At 43.4% G+C, this 22547-nt stretch overlaps 1 protein-coding gene across 1 annotated transcript in view; it reads right to left on the minus strand.

Moving 5' to 3' along the window:
• Positions 1 to 15824, minus strand: part of Tdrd12 (tudor domain containing 12) — a 62323-nt gene extending 46499 nt beyond the window's left edge. Inside the window, exons 1-4 of the mRNA XM_055594703.1 lie at positions 15801 to 15824; positions 9814 to 9972; positions 4755 to 4891; positions 2605 to 2724 (exon numbers count right to left, since the gene is read on the minus strand). Coding sequence (XP_055450678.1) covers positions 2605 to 2724; positions 4755 to 4891; positions 9814 to 9972; positions 15801 to 15824 — 440 coding nt within the window. The remainder of the gene's footprint in view (positions 1 to 2604; positions 2725 to 4754; positions 4892 to 9813; positions 9973 to 15800) is intronic.
• Between the last annotated feature and the right edge of the window lie 6723 nt (positions 15825 to 22547).

The raw sequence follows: 22547 nt of genomic DNA on the forward strand, positions 1-22547 counted from the left end.
TAAACCAAGGTTAGAGACACTGCTTGGGTGACCGAGAACCAAAACTAGCCCAGGGATCCTAGAGTAAAACCAAATACTGTTTTGTTTTTGTTTTGTTTTCCAAGACAGGGTTTCTTTGTGTAAGCCTGGCTGTCCTGAAACTCACTCTGAAGACCAGGCTGTCCTCAAACTCAGATATCTTCCTGCCTTTGCCTCCCAAGTGTCTTTTTTGTTTTGTTTCTTTTTATTTTAAGGTAGTTAAAAAATGGCATTCTGCTATACTCATAGATCAGCCATCAGAGAAGCTTCCCCTTGCAGTGTATGGGGACAAATACAGAGACTCACAGCCAGATACATGCAGAGCATGAGATACCTTGAAACATTCAGCCTTAAATGGGATCGGGAAACCCTAAGAAACAGGAGGCAGAAAAAGAGCCAAAGAGGATGAAGGATAGCAAGAACACAAGGCCCTATAAACCAACATGAACAAAGCTCATATGAACCCAAAGAGACTGAGCAGCATGCACAGGGCCTGCACAGGTATACACCAGGCCCTTTGTGTATGTATTATGGCTTCCAGTTTAAGGTTTTTATGGAATTACTGGGTATGGGAACAAGTGGGTCTCTGTTTCTTGTGCCTTCTCTTGGGGCTCTTTTCTTTTGTTGGTTTGTCTTGTCCAACTCTTATATGTATTTGTGTTTTAACAGTTATATTTTTATTATCTCTTAGAAGTCTGTTTTCTAATGAGAGATAGAAAAAGAGTGGATCTGGATGGGAGGAAATGAGAAACCATAATTAGGACGTGTATTAAGTGAAAAAAAAATCTATTTTCAGTAAAAGGAGAAAAAATAGTACCCAGGGAGGCTCAGACATTTTCAAAGCAGTTTGGTTTATGTAGGGAAAATAGCTGATAAAAGATTTGGTAATGTCTCTTGATAAATTTCTCAATAAAATGATGAAAATGAGAAACATTTACTCACTTTCACTACCACAGTTATCAGAACTTAGAGTGAATTCTCTAATGTTTTATATTGTTTCTGCTTGCTTTTGCGACTAGACCCCACAGCACTACCAAGACAACAAGCAATCCTTTTGCTTCAGGCTCTTGAGCACAAGAATTACAGTCATACACTGTCACACCTGGCTTATTATGTTACTTTCTTCAATTACCACAGTCACAATTTTTGTTTGTTTGCGTTTGTTTTGGTTTTTGTTTTTTTTTTTCCAGACAGAGTTTCTCTGTGTAGCCTTGTCTGTCCTGGACTCACTTTGTAGACCAAGCCGGCCTCGAACTCAGAGATCCACCTGCCTCTGCCACCCTGAATGCTGGGATTATGGGTATGTGCCACTGCACCCGACGATTTCCCTGTTTTTAATTTTAGAAAAAAATTCATAGAGGTAAGGCAACTTACCACAGTTTACCCTGCTAACAAATGAGCCTAAGTGGTATCCAAAACCACTCAAAAGAAATAGAAATGAAGGGAACTGGAGAGCCCTGTGTACAAAATCTGTACATCTGAACAGCTATTTTACTCATCTCAGAAACAATCAAAGGGCTGCCTTATGATGGCCTGTAAAATTACTGTCAATTTTTTTGAAAAAGAAAAGAAATCCGTATTATCCTTATAGGCAAGCACCTGAAATCAACACAAGTTCGTTCTTTCATAACATTTCATTGCCTTCTCCCCTTATTTTCCATGTTGCCAACTAGGAAGTATTCTATGTCAACAGGTGTTGTCTTTTACGTCTAAGATAAGCAAGACATGAAACCCTACCCCTTAGTCGTAAACTTGGCTTCTGTCAGATCATTTAATCTGGAGGTGAACACTTGGTGGAAGCACAGCACGGAGGTCCTTGTGCCCCCAGAGTTCTAGAGAAACCAGGAATGTTAAGCACATAGGACTGTCTTTCCAGTGGGAAAGATGAAAAATCTGCTCTTCCATTCAGAAAGCTGAGAACTGGAAGCAAACAGTAGCCTGGTCACCTGCCTTATCTGTTGGTATAGGCCATATCAAGCTCATACAATCAGGTCCAGAGATGGCTAGTGATCTAAATAACCCTTAGAGCCAGAGGGTCCCCAACTCCCACAACTAGGACCAGAAGTACCTGATAGCCCAAATGACCTCTACACTATCTGTATGACTGAGACCAGGCCGGAGCATTAGGCCCTTAAGCTAGTACAGGTAGCGTATCTCTAGAACCCATCTTCTTGGGAAAGATATGTACCCTGAGTTGACTTTCAACATAATTAGGCTTCCTTGTGCACCAGGGGCTGTATTACAGCAAGATTTTTTTTCCTAATTACACTGGGCTTAAATATACTGTTATTAGACTCCCCAGCGTCTGATCCAGGCTGACAAAGTCAATGTGCACCAGGCTTTCATTCTTATCTCTTCACAGCTTGTTTCCCTGCCTGGGTATCTGCAGGGACCACCTCACACAGTGGCTTCACAATGCCACATCATGGCATTACAGGCTCAAACCTGCATGCAAGTAGAGCCCATTTTTAATTGACTACATTTTGCTTTCTCTGATTGTGCTCTTTACAACAAAATGATGGAAACACATACAGAAAAAGGAGTGCCAATATTTTAAGCTTTCAAAAAAAATAAAGCTGTACTTACACAATTTCAGCATTGTCTTCACAGAAGTCAATGTGTAATGTCACAGGTTTTGTACAATAAAGTCTGAATTTTTTTGCTCTATAAGGAAGCTTCATGAAAGACTCAACTGCAACACGGATGCTTAAAAGTAAAATATAAATAATTCTATTATAAGTAAAAATTATACACAATAAATTCATTTAAAGCACACTTACAGAATATACTTTATCTAGAAAACAATTTTTCCTTTTTCTGATATAGCTAAAATAATGTCTTGGAACATCTGACCAAGGGACCATAACTATCCCCAAGGAACAAAAAAACAAACAAAAAACTTAAGTTTTATGTATAAAGATCTACATATCATATATAATCTATGGTATTAAAATTCCATGGTATAGGAGTTTAGGCAAAAATGTTCTAGTGAAGCTACAAAAAGTGAGAAATACTGAATAATAATTGAACCTGTGAAGAAGCCTATTTAAAATTTTAGTTTTATTCTTTTAGACAAGGTCTCACATGGTTCAGACTGGCCTGCTTCTATGTACCAACTGCTAAGAATACTGGTATGTGCCACCATTACCATGCCTGGCTATTTAAAAATTTTAAATACCAAATTCAGGCAGATGAGGTACCTCAGAGGGATAAGGCACCTGTCACCAGGCCTGAGAGCCACGTGGTGGAAGGAGAGAACTCACTCCTACACGTTGCCCTCATGCACTGTGGCTTAAGTATGAACCCCATCACACACAACAAATAAATATAATTAAATATATAAAATGCCAGTTTTAGCATATCAGAATCACACAAAAGATTCTGTAAACAGATGGATGTTGTCCCAAGAGCTGGAGTACTGAGATTTGATCAATGACAGGTTCAATATTTTTGTTCCACTCTTCTTCAGGCAAACTATGGGCCACTTTAACCTAACACAATTCAAATATCAACTGGTTCTCTTCCTGGGTCCCCAAAATACTCTCCATGGGAAGCCACAGGCTTGTTATCTAGGACAGGTTAGAAAACTGTAGCTGAGTCAGGTACAGTGGTGCATATGTATAACCCCAGCACTCAGGGAGGCACAGGCAGGCAGATCTCTGTGAGTTCGAGGCCAGCCTGGTCTACAAAGTTGAGTCCAGGACAGCCAAGGCTGTACAAAGAAACCCTGTCTCAAAAAAGCAAAAAGAAAACAAAACAAAACAAAAAAAACCACAAAGGAAAATGGTGGCTGTACTGAAACATATTAGACTTATCACATGTAATTCTAAACAAAGAGAAAAGTCCCCAACAGGTAAACACAATAATTCTTTTAAAACAAACAAAAATAAAGCGCAGCTGTAAAGCAATGGACATGAGCTACTGTGCTCTTTGTAAACCGTAATGTCTCGTTTGCTACATGCCACTCATGCAACAATAGCCTGCTTGGTATAGTGCCTTATTCAGTGGGAAGAAGGGTCCTCATTTACTTAACTGAGTACCTTTTACTCTGGGAATGAAACTGAAAAGGTTGTCACAAAATGCAAAGACTGACCCATTAGTTCCAGTAAACTGTAACATGTGGTCCCAGAATCAGAGCAGTGTGCCCAACGGACATTTGGCTCCTGTGTCCTAGGAGATAGCCTAGTCTCCCTTTGTTCTGCAAGATAACCAAAAACGCATGCTTGCATACTTTGCCGTGTACCCTAATGCCAGTCCCCATCCTCCTCTTCTGAGAGGAAAATGCCTACCTCTTGGCAGCCTCTTTCTTGATCTTGAGCCTCTTTCTCTTTCCTCTACGACCTACTCTGACCACAAGCAAGCTAAAGGCAGCAAGAGATGCAGAGAGAACAACTGGCCCTGCCCTTTCAGGCAAGAAGCCACCTGTGAGCCTTACTTTGAAAGCTGACATTGAGTTGGTTGGACAGACGGCTCAGCAGGTAAGAACATACACTGCTACGGCAGAGGTCCTGAATCTGGTCCTCAGCACCACATCAAGCGGCTCACACTACCTCTAACTCCAGCTCCAAGGATCCAACATGTGCACGCACATACACAAAACACGTGTACACATAACTGAAAAGACATCTTTAAAAGTTTTTAAACGAGATTTAAATGCATTTCATTTATTGACATTTTCCTTTAAAACTGTCATTTGTCTCCTTAAGGCACATAAGGCAAAATTAATGCATATGTACTTTTTAGATTTTACTGGAATGTACTTGGCAAAATCCACAAGGAAACACTCTGCCAGGTAATGGTCTGCAGAAGAGATGATTGACTTAATCACAGCCCTGCACCAGCACTTCAGCTCCTGACAGTACACCACACACACCTGCAAAGTGAAAAAAGCTCCGAGTCAGATCGCCACAGGTCAGAGCAGCAGGAGCTGGACCTGCCCCCACTAAGCAGTGTCTGAGAGGGAAGGGGTTCAGGACAATTTTTCTTACTATAGTTGCTCCCATTAGTCAGTTTCTATAGTTCAAAGTTAACTACAGCCTGAAGAGATTAATGAGAATTCCAGGAGTCAACAATTCATAACTTAAACTGTCCTCTGCTCCACGCAGATAAGAACTCTTCCACCACCTTGCTCCATGGAGCCTAGAAGGTGAACTGCTCACTTGTCCAGCACATACTATATCAACAGTACTGGCCTTTAATCACTTAGGAGTCTTCCTGTCTTAGATATCAGGCCAGCTGACAGAGGGCTGAAGCAATTGGTTACAATAACCTTTATTGTACAGCAGACTTTACTCTGGTATATTGTCATAATTATGTTTTCTTATTATTGTTGCCAGTGTCTTCCTATGCCTAACTTGTAAATTAACTCAGTAACTCAGATCTCTACTAGGGTCTTGGCAGAGTAGCTCCTTAACTCCCCCGGCTGTCTGTACAACAAGCAAGTTAAAATGCATTGTTCCCTCTTCCCCAGTCTGAAGACAAAGCCTACAAATAGCTGTCAGAAACTTCAACCTAGCTTCCTTTATTCCATGGCTTCCCACAATTTAATGTCTTTTTTTTTTTTTTTGGTCTGGCACACATAATCCTTCACTCTATGACAGTATAAAATCTGTCTTTGGGGTTTGTTTGGTCATTGTATACCTGCCATAGAGTAGTCTTCAAAAACTACTTGCAGAATGCCTGCAGCTGCTTACGGGAAACACCCTGACAAAGTGACAGCCAGATTTTGCAACTGTTTCATTTTACAGCAATCTACCAAGCATAACTCTGATTACAAATAATGAACAGGCTGGAGAGATGGCTCAGAGGTTAAGAGCACTGGATGCTCTTCCAAAGGTCCTGAGTTCAATTCCCAGCAACCACATGGTGGCTCACAACCATCTATAGTGAGATCTGGTGCTTTCTTCGGGCACACATGCAGGCAATAAAATAAATCTTAAAAAAAAAAGAAAGAACACAAATAATTAACAGGCTGTAGCTTAATAATATACATACCTACATACAAGAACCCAGCTTTAATCCCCACTATCCAACACACTATCCAGACACACAGCCTGCTGATGGAGACAACAAGAACATGCCTTCTCCTTCACATCTCCTCCAGAGGTGAAGAGGAAACACAAGAAGCAGCATCTGGAGCGGGGCTCCAATTCCTACTTCCTGGATATGAAATGCCCAGGATGCTATAAAATTACCACAGTCTTGAGCCGTGCACAAACTAGTCTTGTATGCTGGCTGCTGCTCTCTCTTCTGTCAGCCATGTGCAGAAAAGCAAAGTCTACAGAAGAACACTCCTTCCAGAGGAGGCAGTACTAAAGCCCTGGATCAAGGAGCCATCTAAAGACACATCTGGATTTCAAAAAGGAAAAGGAAGGACCAACAAGCCACTATAAAGCGCAAAGGGGCTAGGGGCTCAGAGGCATGCATTAAGCTCTGGGTTCCAGCTCTAGAATAGAAATAAAAATTAAGTAAATAAGTGAACAGAGAAGAAAGAGACTGAACACCAAAGGGGATAACAGCACCAATCACAAAGATGAAAACTGTAATAAGAATCATTAGGATAAAGAAAACGGGACACATTTAGACAATGGAGTATTACTCAGCTATTAAAAACAATGACATCATGAAATTTGCTGGCAAGTGGATGAAACTAAAAACTATCCTGAGTGAGGTAACCCAGACCCAGAAAGGCAAACATGGCGTGCACTCACCTAAGTAGATATCAGCTGTAGTGGATAACCGTGCTACAACCCACAGACTCAAAGAAGCTAGTAACAAGGAGAGCTGAGGGATTTGGGGCAGAGGAAGTGCACATAGTGAGAACTCTGGAATTTGGTTTCTTTAAAGAACACAAAATATTATAACAGAATGTGTTTTAATGCTAGGTGCAGGATGTGGGGCTGCTTCAGACTGTCTGCAGCAGCTGACCATGATTTACCTAACGTCCTAGCAGAGGCACGGTTTTGCCAGCTACAGACAGTTTCTCCAACTGTGTGATGTTTGGAAATCTGGGAACTTTTCAGAGGGTATATAAATACTCCCTGATTTGGGAGTGGGGGAGGGGTTTGGTAATTGTTGGTCGTTTAGGGAGGTTGGTTGCAGTTTGCTAGTAGCCATGGTCAAAAAAGAAACAAAAGAAAAAAACTTAGGTTCATGTATTTTTATATTCCCTCTCTCCCCTCTATCATTGTTCCTTTCCTATCAAGTGTTAGGGGGTGAAACAGCGGTAGGGAATAAAGGGTGGAAAAAAGAAGAACCCACAAAATAGCAGAGGTCAGCTATGGGGACACATGACTCTCACTAAGAAGGGCAAACAGAACACACACTGAGGGTGGATGGGGAGAGGGAACTGGCTGGAGTGGGGGTAGGGATGGGAATGCAAACAGGAAGAATCAGGTGTGGGAAGGATGGAGGGAGAGAGTAACGGAAGAGACAACTGGAAATGGGGGGGGCATCTCTGGGAAGAGTTAGAAGCCTAGGACAATAGAACCTCCCAGGAATCAATGAGGGTGACCCTAGCTAAGAATCCCAGCAATGGGGGATGCACAGCCTGAACTGGCCATCTCCTGTAACCATGCAAGTCTTCCAGTAGAGTGATTGGGACACCAAGCCAGCCACAAAACCTTCGACCTAAATTCACCCCTACAATGTCTGTTGGTGTAAAGGTGGCACAGAAATTGTGGGAATAGCCACTGGTCCAGCTTGAGACCTATGCCATGAGAGAGAGCCCACCCCTGACACTGCTTGGAGGCCCAGGACCCAGAGGCTGGATAGACCAGAGACCCACAATAGAACCAAACACAAACGGGGAAGGAAGGAAGGAAAGGAGGAAGGAGGGAGGGAGGGAGAAAGAAAGAAGGAAAGAAAAGGAAAAGTTAATGAAATGATTCCTAGTGGTATTCTGCTATACTCATAGATTGACATGTAGCCCAAATTGTCATCAGAGAGGCTTCACCCAGCAATAGATGGAAAACAGATGCAGAGACCCACAGATAAACATTAGGCAGGGCTTGGAGAATACTTCAGAAGAGGGAAAGGAAGAATTGTAGGAGCCAGAGGGGTCAAAGACACAAGAAAAACCACAGAATCCACCAACCTGAGCCCACAGGGGCTCACAGAGACTGAACCACTAACTAGGGAGTCTGCATGAGACTGACGCAGGCTCTATGCACATATCTGTTAGAGTTGTGTGGCTTGATCTTCTGGTGGGACTCCTAACAGTAGGAGCAGGAGCTGTTTCTGACTCTGTTGCCTGCCTTTGGGACCCTGCCCCTAACTGAGCTGCACTGTCTCACCTTAACAGAAGAGGAGGTGCCTAGTCTTACTGCAACTTGATGTGGCATAGCTGGTTAATATTCATTGAGGCCTGCCCTTTTCTGAAGAGAAAGGGAGGTGGGGTGGATGGGGGAGGAAAAGGAAGAACTGGTAGAAGAGGAGGAAGGGAAACTATGGACCAGATGTAAAATAAAATTTCAAAAAAGACTCATTCTTAAATGTTTATACTATTTTTTCTTTTCTTTCCATTTTTGGTTTTTTTTTTTTTGAGTCAGAATCTCTTTATATAACCCCCACTGTCCTAGAGCTCACTATGTAGAGCAGACGAGGCTGGCTTCAAACTCATATAGAGATCTGCCTCCCTCTGCCTCCTCCTACATGCTGGGATTAAGGGCATGAGCCACCATACCCAGCTAACTATTTCATACTTTATTAGTTAATAAATGAGGGAAAATTCAACACAAATGAATCCTAACTCAGGATGCAGAAGGAATGAGAAAAATCTTATGTTAAAAACACAAATGAAAGAGCTGATCTAGGCAGTGGTGGCCGCTACTAAAATACTTCTAACAAAGTCCAGGTTGAGACCAGGCTGTCACAACCTTAATCCACTGGCTTCTTAGCCCCTCCCAAGATAGTCTTACCTTCCAATTTAATAAACAGGAAGTTCACAGCATAAATATTATTGAGAGAAAGAGAGCCCAAATCTATCCAAAATATTTAGCTTTGCCTATCAGTCTATGCAAAATATAAAGGACAAAAGTTAAAAACCTGAAATATAAAAACACATCTGTACACACACACTTTTAAAAGACTAACTGTCCTAGTTTTATTTTTGAAGCTAACATTCAGTGTTTCATGAAAAATAATACATTATGTTACTAATGATAATGGGGGGAGACTCAAACAGTTTCTAGTTTTTTTCTCAAAACACACTTATGTCTTTTCCTACCACACTATTATAAAAATTCACTTTCCTGAGAAAGGTCTAAAAAGAGGCCAGACTGTGGACAATGGTAGTTTATGTTGCAGCACATAGGGGCAGGACATTTAACAAGTAGAATAAAGAAACATAAGTTGCTCAAAGCTAGAGAGAGTGAGGAAGTGGCAGGTAGGCAGAAACATACACACACAAAAGCCCCAACTTAAACCCCATTTCCTGTTTGCTGAAGGCTCTGCATGTATGTGCTGGGCCCAAAAGACAGTTCTGCCTCTTGTTTTAGATCATGTGTCGTCTCCTTCACCCATGTTATAAAAAGTTAGTCTGGTGAGGTGGGTCTGCCAGTAAAAGTCCCTGCTGCCAAGGTCAATGGCCCAAGTTTGATCCCCAGAACCAACATGAAAGGAGAGCCTTGCCTAATATTCCTCTTCTAAGACTAGGTTCTAGCTTGTGCAAAATCAACCAGCACCGAGCAATCACAGTTATAATATTCCAAAGGCTTTTACTATCTATATGCAGAATATTTTGTAATTTGAGCACTGTTTTAAGACCCTGAGAACAAAGCACATTTAGGAACATACCTGCCCTTCTTCCAGCATTAATGGTTTTATTTCTATGTCTTGACACATGCTGTTATAGAAGTCATTCATGGCACTGTTTAGTTTTTGGTAGTCAACTTCCTGTTCCAAAAAATGACTACATCCTTTTATAATTACCCAGAAGCAACCTGGATCTTCAATCTGTAATATTTTAAGAAGACAAAACAATGTATGATTTAAAAGTAGAGTCACAGGATATAAAGCCTTAAATTACAGTAACTATTTCTAATGTAAGTGATCTAACAAGTCCTTAACAAGCACCTTTGTCTTAAATGAAGGCAACAGGGTGGTACATTCATGTGAGTCTGATGCCAGCCTCATCTACACAGTGAGTTCCGGAAAAGCCAGAGCTTTATAAGTGAGATCCTGTCTCAAAAACAAGACAAACAAAAAAAGGTATGATTGAAGATAATATCTGAAAATGCACTAACAAGAATAGGCAAGCAATTCTCAATTATGTGTACAACTCAAAAGGCAAAGAAGGTACCAGGCACAGTGACACACATGTATAATGGTAGTACTCAGGAGGCTGAGGCAGAGGGATCGTAAATTCAAAACCAAACTCTGCCCCCATAAAACGCAAAAAGATGCCCTTGATCTTCAATATTTAAAAAATAGACATGACACAAACAAGCAAGTTATAGACAGTGTTTAGAACCTGTTTTAACATGAAAGAAAACAAAACAAAACAAAAAAGAAAACACCAAGAACATGAGTGTGGGGAGCCAAGGAAGCCCTGAGTGAGTCTATAAGGAGCAGGTAAGATCCTATGTGAATGTGTATTGTTGGCACAGACATGTCAAAGAAACCAAGGCTCAGACCCATGGGAATTAGCAAGCCTTCCTCTGTTGACACTGACAGTGTGTGAAAACCTATCAACTACCACTTTCTCCACCTGGGTAACTACAACCCCAGACAGCTCCCCTACAAAGACTCCTGTTGAGACTAGGGGTTCCTCATTCACCTGCTGTACATAATGAACTCACTGAGATTCTGCTTGCTGCCTAGCTGGTGCTGCTCCATCAGAGTGCCCACAGCCACCATGTCCCAGCCTTTGGCAGGAAGCATAGTGGCACACGGACAGACATGGTATGGTGCTGGAGAAGTAGCTCAGAGTTCTACATCCAGATCCCCAGGTAACAGGGGCAGAGAGCCACTGGGCTTGGCTTGGGCTTCTGAAAACCTCAAAGACTTCTAATGACACACTTTCTCCAACCATGCCATACCACCCCCAATCTTTTCAAATAGTACCAGTCCCTGGTGACCAAACATTCAAATCTATGAACCTGTGAAAGCCATCCTTAGTCACACCACCACACATATAAAAATTAAAAACTCCACAGAAGTACCATTTTTAGAAATAAGCTAAAAAAATGAAAAAAGTTAAATTTAAATTAAAGACTTCAGTTAAAACTACCACTGATTTTTAAAAAGTGTACCCTACCTCTGCCTCCTGAGAGGGCCAAGAAGCAGTGAGACACTATAACTTTGTACCCTATACATCAGAGGGTAGAAATACAAGTGTTTGCTTTAGTATTTTTCTACTCTTCTGAATATTTTGTTGGTTGTTTTGAGACAGGGTTTCTCTGTGTAGTTCTGGCTGTCCTAGATCTTGCTCTGTAAACCAGGCTGGCCTCAAACTCAGAGAGCCACCTTCGTCTGCCTCCCAAGTGCTGGAATTATGATTTTTTTAAGACCAGATTTCACTATGTATCTTGGCTGGGCTGGAACTGGCCACATAATACAAAGATCTACCTGCCTCCACTTCCCAAGTGCTGGGATTAAAGGTGTGCACCACCATGCTTGGCTGTTTGAAGGTTTTTATAATAATTGGGGGGGAGAAGACAGCAGTCATTCTGATTTTGGTAATTGCAGATTAGTCTGCAGTCACATAGTAGCAGAGATATCACCTTCATGCTGAATATAATCAGGATGGGATAAACCATGACACACAGCCAAGACAACACATTCACTAGAGAGTGACCCCAGGCCTGGGAATATAGCTCAGTGGTGCACACCCGTCTAATGTCTCAAGGTCCAGAGCTATCTCCTAGAAAAGGAGGAAGGGAGGGAACCCAGGCTGCTTAGATGCTCAACTGGCAAGGGCTTGAGAGTAGCTCTTACAGTATGCTCAAGACGTTGAAGGCCAGATGGTTATAATCAGTGTCTACAGAATCTTAGCTAGGAAATGGGACTCTGTCATGTTCTGGTTTTTGAGGCAGGATCTCACATAGCTCAGGCTAGCCTCAAACTTGCTATAGCAAAGCTTTTTTCTCCTGAGTGCTTACAAGAGGTTTACAAGAGTGTGCCACTTCGACACCCAGCTGTATTTACAAATGGGATCTATATTAAAGGACAGGAAGTGACACATAGGAAATAAAACTCTAATAGTGATGTACATGCTGCTTCATTTAACACTGGGTGGAGTGTACTGTAAGACAAGACTGTCAGGAAAACTGAACAAAAATATAAACTTGCCAGTTTTTATAAGCATGACTTTCTATGCAGAAAATCCTAAGGAGTCTATAAAAATATTACAAGCACAGTGAAAACTATAAAATTATGATAAAAGAAATTGAGTCAAGTACAAGAGAGGCAGAGCTCACACCTCTGGAGCACAGCACTCTCAGCAGGGAGACAGCTCTCCCTAAGTTCAAGGACAGCCTGATCCACACAATTAGTCCCTGGCAAGCCAGAGCACATAGTGAGATCCAATTCTTATCATTATCAAATACTAATTTTTTTTAACAACTTTTAAGGAACCCTACATAGCCAATAAAACTCTAAAAACAACAAAGTTAAAGTGCTAGGAATGTAGCTCAGTTAGTGGAATGCTTGCCTAGCTATGTAAGTCCAAGGTTCAATCCCCAGCACTACCTAAAACTGACCATGGTAGTGTGTGCCTGTAATCCCATAGCCCATCAGGCTATAAAAGAAGGTGGAAACCAGTCTCAGCTGCAGTGTATCAAAACAAAAGTAGCTAGAGGGACTCATGCCAGATTTCCAAACCTTACTACGAAACTACAATAATCGAAACAGTGTGGTGCTATAATAACTCAGACACACAGACCAGAAGAGTGAAAATCCCAGGACCACCTACTTGACAATGTGACCCAATCAGAGTTGGCCAAGGCACCAAAATCATTCCATGGGAAATGATAGTCTTTCTGCCACACCTACACCAGTGTCGCCATAGTAGCATAAGCTACAGGGCGGGGGATACGCTTTCTCCGGAAATTCGCCCCCTGGAAGGTCCCTGGCAAACTCATCCCACTTGGAAAAGAGACGTGTTCTAAGATTTCTACGCTTCTTTAGTTGTGGCTCTGGGGCTGGAATAATAAATTTTTTGATCTTTCTCTGTGACACCTGAAACAGCACAACTAATTTTATAAAGAAATTTATCATTAGTAGATTGTTAAAGGCTTTAATAAAAATAATAAGTTTAAGAAAGGTAATGAATTAGATTTAATATTAATAGGCATTAATAATACTGAAAAAAATAATAGGCTCCTTCTTAAGAAATAATAGCATGAGAGGTGCGGCTGGTGGGAGTTTCCCCTCTCTTCAGTGCCTTGTTTCTAATTCTAAGGAAGATCATAAATCTTTAGCAGGACAAATGGGAGGATGGTTAACAAAGGTGTAGTTAGATTTTGATATAGAGAAAGATTTTGGCAGGCATCTGACTTAGCTCCTGACTTTCCTCTTCACTGGTTAGCAATAATGAAACTGCATTTGAGGTTTCTTTTTCTTTGTTTGCTCTGTTCAAAAAGTTTTTAGGCCAAGATTTCTTGTGGGCACTGCTTTATGTTTGACTGCATTTTGAGTTAAAATGTAAACTTTGTATTCTTGGTAAAAGTCTGAATGTTCTGGGAAGTATGCCACTTTTAAGGTGCCTTTTGTGAAATCATTATAAAAATACTAGCCTGATTTCAGTAAAGTTGCAGCAGAGTCAAAACCATCAAGGTGTCTCTGTCTGTCAATTCTTTGCTGAAACCGTGTCTTCCTGTCCAAAGCCTTGTTCTCCCGCAGATGACAGGAGCCCGACTGGGCCGGTCCATGGCACTTTCCAAAAACGTTACCGGGAAACTGAATATTTCATACCAAAGAATGAACTTACTAGTTAGCATCATATAGAAAAATTAATTCAAGGAGCTGGCAGGATGGCTCAGAGGGTATAGGCACTTGCTGGGGAAGCCTGAGTTCACTCTCTGAAACATGTAAGAAGAGAATTAACTCTACAACTTTCACATGTATGCCATGGCACATGCCTCCTCATAGTGAACACGAATGCACCCATACAGTAAAAAAAGTAAAAAAGAGAAAACGAAATCAAAATGTATCAAAGGCCTAATTGCAGGATGTCTGACACAAAACCCTTAGAAGCAAATAATACAAAAGCCTTATGTTGTATTTGGCATTGGTTGCTTGGTTATGATAACTAACTACTAAGCTTATCAAAATTGTATTTTATGTCTCCAGAGAGACTGTGAATGTAACAGTCAACCATGCATCCCAGATTCCTTTCTGTTGCTGTGATAAAAGACCCTGACCAAAGACCACGTAAGGGAGGAGAGGGCTTATCTGGCTTACAATTCCAAGTGGTGGCTCATACTGCAGGGAAGAGAAGCCATCACATCCAGTCAAGAGCAGAGTGAGGACAAAAGACCTAGATCTTGGTAGCTTGCACTCCGATAACTTTAATTATACAACCCAGGATGCCAGGCCCAAAGCATTCGCAGGCCCTCAAATGGGCTGGGCCTCCCCACAGCAATTAACAAAACCACCACACATTCATGTCCGAAGGCCAACCTGCTCTAGGCGATTCCTAATTGAGCCGCTCTTCCCAGGTGATTCTAGATTGGGTCAATTCCAAGTAACCAGCATACCATGGAAGAGTGTGCTGCAGATCGCTTTTCAGGTAAGGGACTGATACTCAGAACCTAAGGAGAACGTCCAAGACTCAACTCAACAACCACACCACTTCAAAAACGAACTGAGGACCTGAAACAACATTTTTCCAATGAAGCTAATACAGGGGCCAATAACCACACGAAAAGATGATTGATGGGCGTAGACACAGCTCTGTGGTTAAGAGTGGCTGGTTGCTCTTGCAGAGAACCCAAATTCAGTTCTCATCAGTTCCCAGCACCTACCTTGGTTGGCTCACAACTTCCTGGAACCACAGCCCCGAGGGTACCTGCACTGATGTGCTTATATATCCAGACACAGACACATAATAAAGAAAATGTTTAAAAGACACTTGACAGGCCGAGGGTGGCAGGACACAGCTTTGATTCCATCACTGGAGAGGTAGATCTCTAAGTTCAAGGCCCTCTTGGTCTACAAAGGGAGTACGAAGCAAACCAGGGCTACAGAGTTCGCTTAAAACAAACCAATTAGTTAGAATAAGCCCTATTAGTTAGCCCTAGAAGAAACCAATTTAGTTAGAATAAGCCGGACTTATTCAGTAAGACGCTTCAGTAAATGGTGCTTACCAAACAGACCTGACTGAGTTCAACCCTGAGGTCAGCCGTCCTCTGACCTCTACACGTGCACCAAGGCCCACGCACTCCCAACACAGATAACACACACAAATCAGTGTGTGACTATCCCAGGATCGCAAAGTTTACATAATAAAGTTAATTGTTGTTACAATTAAACTGATCTGTTGGTGGCTTCACCAATGAACACTCAATTGTGGGAGGTGGTGTTTATGAGGTAGGTCCTCGCTGTGTAGCCCAGGCTGGCCCAGAACTCACTGCGACATTCTTGCATGCTACACTGAGCGCAGTTCGTATATTGGCTAGCTTAAGTGTGTTAAATGCATTTGCCACCGCCATCTGCAACCAGGGCGTGCCACTGCGTCACTTGCTTGTCTGAAGGCGAGCCTAGGGAACCCGGGCTTCCGAGCCAAGATGGCAGCCGCACAAGGGAAAGGTTCCTCGAGGAAGGCCTCGGGCGCCCCTCACCTTCAAGACCAGGACCTCGAGCATCCCGCAGGCAAGTCCTCGTCCTTCTCTCACAGAGCAGCTCAGGCCACACAGGCCGGAAGACAGCAGCGCACCGAGTGGGAGCGAGCGTCCCTCACCAGACAAAGAAGGCCTGAGGCCTGCACGCTAGCAGCCTTCGCAAGGCCCTCGTGTGCCCGCACGCACCCTTAACGGCCCGCGCTCACGCCGCGCCTGCGCACAGGGCTGGAGCGAGCTAGAAAGCACCTGCGTGCCAACGGCCTGGATAACGGCCTGGCTGTGCACAGCGCCGCCCTGAGGCGGGGCGGGGAACTACAGGGTTCCACCTGTCCAGGGCCTTACTGGTCCCCCGAGGATGGAGCAGCTGCCTGCAAGCCGAGTCTTCAGCAGTGTTGTCTGCCAGGAAGCCCTGCTCTCCACTCGTCTCGGGCCAGCTTCCCTCCTCTATCCCAGCACTTACGTCGGCTCTCTCCTATATCAGTACCTGACTTTGGTTTGCAGCTATGCTAGGGTCTCCTAATTAGCCATCGGGGTCTCCTAATTAGCCATCCGGGTCTTGTGGCTTCCCAGCATCATTTCCACCTGACCACATTCCGGGAAAGGCCCCACCTCCTGAGCCAGGTTCTGTACACACCTGTATTTTACTGTTGTGGCATCATGGGGGTTCTTTAAAGTCCCAATTTTTCTCATCTCGTATTAGGACGGGCTGAGATAGTGGTTCTAAGTTACATGTGATCACACTATGAAGGAAAGGACACACAGAAGCAAAGGGAAGGGTAGCTATCAGTGCTCTCTCGGGCATCGTGGACAAAGGAGAAGAGGAGTAATAGCCCATTACAATTAAAGGAACCGTGACTCTACCAACCCAAACAGTTTTACAAAAGAATTATTTGATGGTTGAATTTTGGGGAAAAAAAAAATTTTTTTTTTTGGCTTAAGTTTGTATTCAATTGTAATCATCTGGTAAGGGAATCAAGATGGCAAAGAGAAAGTGTGGAAATTGAAGGAAAGGGGGTCATGTTTGGGAAACAACGAGCACACGGCATCCAGTTTTAGGCTTGGAGAGAGTTCAATGGGGAAAGTGCTTGTTGCCACATACATGTAGGACCCAAGTCAATCCTTGGGTTCCATTTTCCAAAAGCCGGTGCAATCCCGGCGCTGAAAGGGAAGAAACAGGCAGATCCCTGGGGCTTGATGACCAGCAAGCCCCTGCTACTTAGTAAGCATCAGGAGGGTAAAAGACCAAAAAAGACAGAGGGAAAAAAAAAAGGCAGGGCTGGGTAGATGGCTGAGTGAGAGCACTTGCCATGCAAACGTGAAGACCTGTGTTCAAACCCCCAGCACCCATGCCAAAAGCTAGGCCTGGTGACATATGCCTATAACCCCAGAATTGAGGTAAAGAGACCAATGGTTCCTAGGATCTCACTGGCCAGCCAACCGACTCAAAATGGAGAGCTTCAGATTCAGGGAGAGTTCCCACGCATACATAACCGAGGCGGATGGTTCCGGAGGGGTGACACCCAAGGTTTTAGGCCCATAGGGGTAAATGCACCCACAAAAATAAGCCAGGGACAGTGGCTTACAGCTATAATCTCAGCAGTAGAAGAATGAGGCAGAATTGCGAGTTTGAAGTCAGCCTGGACTACAAGAGGAATCTGTCTCAGAAAAAAAAAAAAACTAACAAACACCACACAAGTGGTTGATTCCACAAGGCTCAGGTAGGAAGGTGGGAGAAAACAGGCTTCTCTTGGTTTGCAGTGCAGGCCAATCACTTTCTCTTTTGACTAGGTCCCACGCTGCAGGATTGAGTTTTAAAACAAATTTTCAGTGGTGGTGCAGGCCTGCACTCCCAGCACCCAGGGAGGCAGAGGCAGGCGGATCTCTGTGAGTTCGAGGCCAGCCTGATCTACAAAGTTAGTCCAGAACAGCCAAAGCTACACAGAGAAACTCTGTCTCAAAACAGATAAAGTGAATGCTCACTGCTCTTCAGAGGACCCACGTTAGGATCCCAGCACCCACATTAGGTTGCTTAAAAACACCAGTAACTATAGCGCCAAGGGATCAAGTGTTCCATTCTGGCCTCTGTGGGTTCCAGCACACACAGGTGCACATACACACACACACACATATAAAATATAGAAGTTTTATTTAAAAAAAAAAACAAAAAACTTAAGTTAACCTTTCATTTATCTATGGAATTCATGTTTGTGACTTTTTTTCAGAGACAGAGGATTTTCAGAGCGTACATATAAATGGTTATTTCTACAGCTTTTATAGGAGACGGATATAGAATTATTACTAAGTACACCCCCCTGCCAGCATTTTACATCATGGTCCAGATATCCCATCGCTGGTTGCAAATGTTTGTAACACTTCTTGTTCCTTAAAATCTAGTTATTTTGTTTATGTGTTCTTTATTTGTTATTAGGGCAGGGTCTCACTCTCTATCCCAGCCAGACTTGGAAATTACTCTGTAGACCAAGCTAGCCCTAGTCTAGCCTCAAACTCAGCATTCTTCCTGACTGAGCCTCTCAAGTTCTGAAATTATAGGTCTAATTAAGTAATAACCATATACTCACCTGGCACGTTCTCTGAGTGTGTGTGCAATTGCATGTATGTGACGTGATGTGTGGTGTGTGTGTGTGTGTGTGTGTATGTGGCAACCAGAGGTTGATATTTGGGCTGTCTTCCTCTTACTGCTTTCCATCTTTTTCCACGTCTTTTTATTTATATGACCGTTTCATACAGATAAGTTCTCACTTTCTTTCTGTTACTGCGATAAACAACATGGCCCAGAGCAACTTGTGGGGGAAGAGATGGTTTGTTTGGCTCACGGGTTACACACGTTCATCACTGAGGGAAATCGAGGCAGGAACTCAACTCAGGAATGAAAGCAGAGACCATGGAGGAACACGCCTTAGTGGCTCGCTTTCCCTGGCTGCTGGCTTACTCATTAGCTAGCTCAGGACCAGCACTGTCAGCAGTGGGATCTGCTGAAACCCCTCTTCTCAACAAACCCTTCTCCTCCTCTCTTGTGTTTTTGGGTGAGACCCACTGAGTTTACTTAGTGGGTGGGTGGGCACCGCTGAAGAGAATGACACCATGTTACCCAGCAACCTGTGACTGCCAATAGTCCCCCCAGGAGGGGCCCCTCCCCATCAGTGATGAGATGCTGACAGGCCTGTAATCCTAGCAGAGGCAGGCGGATTGCTGTGAGTTCTATAAAGTCTTGTGCAGAGAACCACAGTTGCAGTGAGTTCATAAGCATGATGGTAATGTCAAGTCCAAAAGACATGGTTTTGCTGCGCACCCTTTGGCTCTTGAATTCTCTCTGCCCCTCTTCCACAATGTCTGAGCCTTGGAGAGAGTGTTGCAAATGTCCCATTTAGGGCCAAGCTTAGCATCAGCTCTTGTCCTCTGCACTTTGGCCGGATTTTGTTTTTTGCAACAAGAGACTTCTCTGATGAAGGCTGGAGCTAATCTCAAACAGTGAGGCGGAGCTGGGGCTAATCCACCTTGCTTTATAGACAGGGTCTTTCTGTGAACCCGGTGCTCACTGGTTCGGTTACACTGGCTGGTACTGTAAGGCTCGAGGGAGTCCTAGGTTACTGGGAAGACCCTCAAGAGAGACACAGAGACCAAGATCGAGGCAAACAGCAAGAGGTTTATTGAAGCCAGCGCTCTTGGGCCATCGGGCACCATGAGGAGAGGCGACCTGGAGGAACAAAAGCTTTGGGTTTTTACACATTCAAACATAGGCAGACTTTGGCAACAGCAACAGGGCAATTTTTCATTGATGGATAGTTTGACTTTTAACAGGATTGGCCATTTAGGATCGGAGGCTATTTGGCGGGCTTGGCACTGACTTCGGGACTTCCGTTAGGCGGGTGGCCAGGGTCATGGCTTCCTTCATCTTTGTACTAAGAATTTTTTTTTTTAAGCACAGAAGCATTATGGTAATATGTTTTTGTTTTAATCCCAGGTGTGGACTATGAGGCTTCTTCAGATTGTCCACAGCAGCCGACTAGGATTTGTCCTGTGCTCTGGCAGGGGCATGACTTTGGCAGTTGACGATGGTTTATGTTTGGAATTGTGGGGACTCTTGAGAGGCTGCTGCTCCCCACCCTGCTGCTATTCCTGGTTGCTGGATTGCTAGTTGGAGATATCCTGATGAAAAAGATCAAACTTGTCCCAAGGTATTTGATGCCCCTTAGCAGGGAGTATCAAGCTCCTTTCCCCTTCTAACCTTCTTTCTTTCCTACCCAGTGTTAGGGGCTTGGGAGAGAATAGGGGTCGTGTAGGGAGGTAGATAAAAGAACCCTTTATTGGGTTACTTTATTGTAGCCAAAAAAGCAGGCTACAAGTGGCGCTCAGGCATGTGGCTAGGCAGAATGGGAAACCTGATTACAAATGCTGTAGAGGAAACAGCAGGAGACAAAGGGATGACTATTTCAGTTCAGCAGAGTTTACTGTGGCTGCTACCACTAGGTCTGTCCTGTGCACCTCCTCTCCCCCTCCACTTTGCTCCCAGTTGGAAATGAAAGAATCTGAGAAACATCAACAAACTGGATGAAATGGGACAGCCAAAAGGGTCACGCTAGTCTCTCGTTTTTGAAGAGACTTCACAGTTGGCCGCACAACTGGAAAAAATGCGGGTAGAGTTGGAAGCACTAAGAGCTGGAAAGGAGAACAAAAGGCCTCAGACCCTGTGACGGAGGAGGATGACAGGAGCTTTTCAAAAGGCAGAAGAGGGAAGCAAACTGTTCCCACCTGATGCCTCGGAACTTTTGGTTTCAAGAGTTCAGGGTGACGGGGTTAAAGAAAAACACCTTGTTCTGAAAGAAAGGGTTGATCTTGAGCTAACCACTGTCAGAAGAGGGGTGGCCTGGGGTTGCAAAATCACCATCAGTTTTCCCAATAATCAAGCGTACAGCACGTGCCTGCAGATCACGATTATGAAGAGCTAGCGTGCTATCCTACAGAAGTGATTGATCCGAGGCTTTTTTAGAAAGGCTATGATTTCCTATGGCATGCATTTACCTTTGGTGAAACAAATATTAAGTAACTGAGCTACTCAAAACAGAATTATTCCCCAAGACTGGAAGGGGCTGGTAACAGGCTGTGCTAAAGGCCAGTCAGAGGCCAGTCAGCAGTCACAGCAGTTAATATGGTGGAGGGAGGAAGCCGCCAATATTAAACAGTCAAATAGAGCAGGGGGAACAAATTATTGTCAAAGACGAGTTGCTTTGGGGAAGGGCAGGACTATGATATACACTAACAGATTCGGTTTCACAATACCACTGCAGAAAAATGTCTCTTAGCAGCTTTAAGAGTGTGGGACAAGTAGAAGAGCCTGGGAAAATGGTCCACCTCATTTACTAAGATTACACAAGGCTCTGGGGAAGCTGTCACTGATTTCTTGCAAAGATTGGTTTTAGCTGTAAACAAAGCTGTATCAGAGCCTAATAGGAGACAGGCCTTGACAGAGACCCTTGTCTCTTATCAAATACCTAACTCGAAAAAGCTATTAAGACCACTAAAGGGGTGAGCAGAGCCAATGGTTAAGTGGATAAGAGACACAGCTGATACTGGTTCTCAGGAGTATCATGTTACTATCATAAGATGAGCCATTGATAAAAGTCTCCAATATCAAATTGTCCAGTGCTTCAGTGGCAGAAAATGGGGTCATTTACAAAGAAATTGTGACTAAACCTCTAAAAGCCTAAGATCTCAAAATGCCCAATGTTTTGAGTTCACTGTGAGAAATACAGTACTTTCCAACAGTAAACAAGCTGTTTTTGGTGGCAATGGGTTTTTGAAAAGAACACCAAGGCATCCCAGTATTTGCAGACATTGTGGCAAGGGTTACCACTGGACCAGTAAGTGCAGGTCCAAGAGGGATATCCAAGGCAACTTCTTGCTGTCAGGAAATGAAAAGGGGAATGGAGGGGAGGGGCAGCTTGAATCCCCACGGCAAAAAAATATGAGTTGTTTCAGACAAGAACAGCTGAGAGACACCAGGATATAGAAAACACACAAACAAAATGATCTGAAAAGCACTTATTTCCTTGAAAATGTCTGCTTATAATTTCTCACTAAACACATAATGATTAATGGCTTAAAACAGGAAGGGGGAAATATAGTGAGAATTCTTGTTTGTTTGTTCTTTTAAACATAGAAATGTTACGAGAATATGTTTTTGTCATAGTTTCATGATGCAGATTAAAATTCATCTCTGCCAAGCAAAGCTGGCAACCTGGGCTTAATCCACAGGACCCACACACAGTCCCGTAAGGCATTCTCTGCTCTCCACACATGCTCCACGGTATGCACTAGCGTGTGAGGGCGCGCGCGCGTGCGCGTGCACACACACATAAATAAGAGTAATACAAAATAAGATTTGGATGTTGAAACGCCATTTGGTTTTAAATACTGTACGTAAATTATTCAGCTGAGTATCTGTCTCAATCACTGTTTATTTGTGTTAACACTTTTCCTTACTATGATCAAAGGCCTGAAAGAAACATGTGACAGTCATAAAGGCAGAAATCTGAGGCGGCCAGCTCTCACCTCCCCAGATCAGGAACCAGAGATTCAACTCTGCTGGAACAGAGGTGCGACTCAATCCCTCAACACCCACCACCTCAGCTAAAACTCACCCCATGGTTTTCACAACCTGCCAAAACAGTGCCACCAGCTAGGGTAGCTAGAGATGTGGGGACACCATCCATCTGAATCCTAAAACTG

Source organism: Psammomys obesus, unplaced genomic scaffold (genome assembly GCF_907164565.1).
Source record: "Psammomys obesus unplaced genomic scaffold, mPsaObe1.curated_primary_1811, whole genome shotgun sequence".
NCBI classification, from domain to species: domain Eukaryota; kingdom Metazoa; phylum Chordata; class Mammalia; order Rodentia; family Muridae; genus Psammomys; species Psammomys obesus.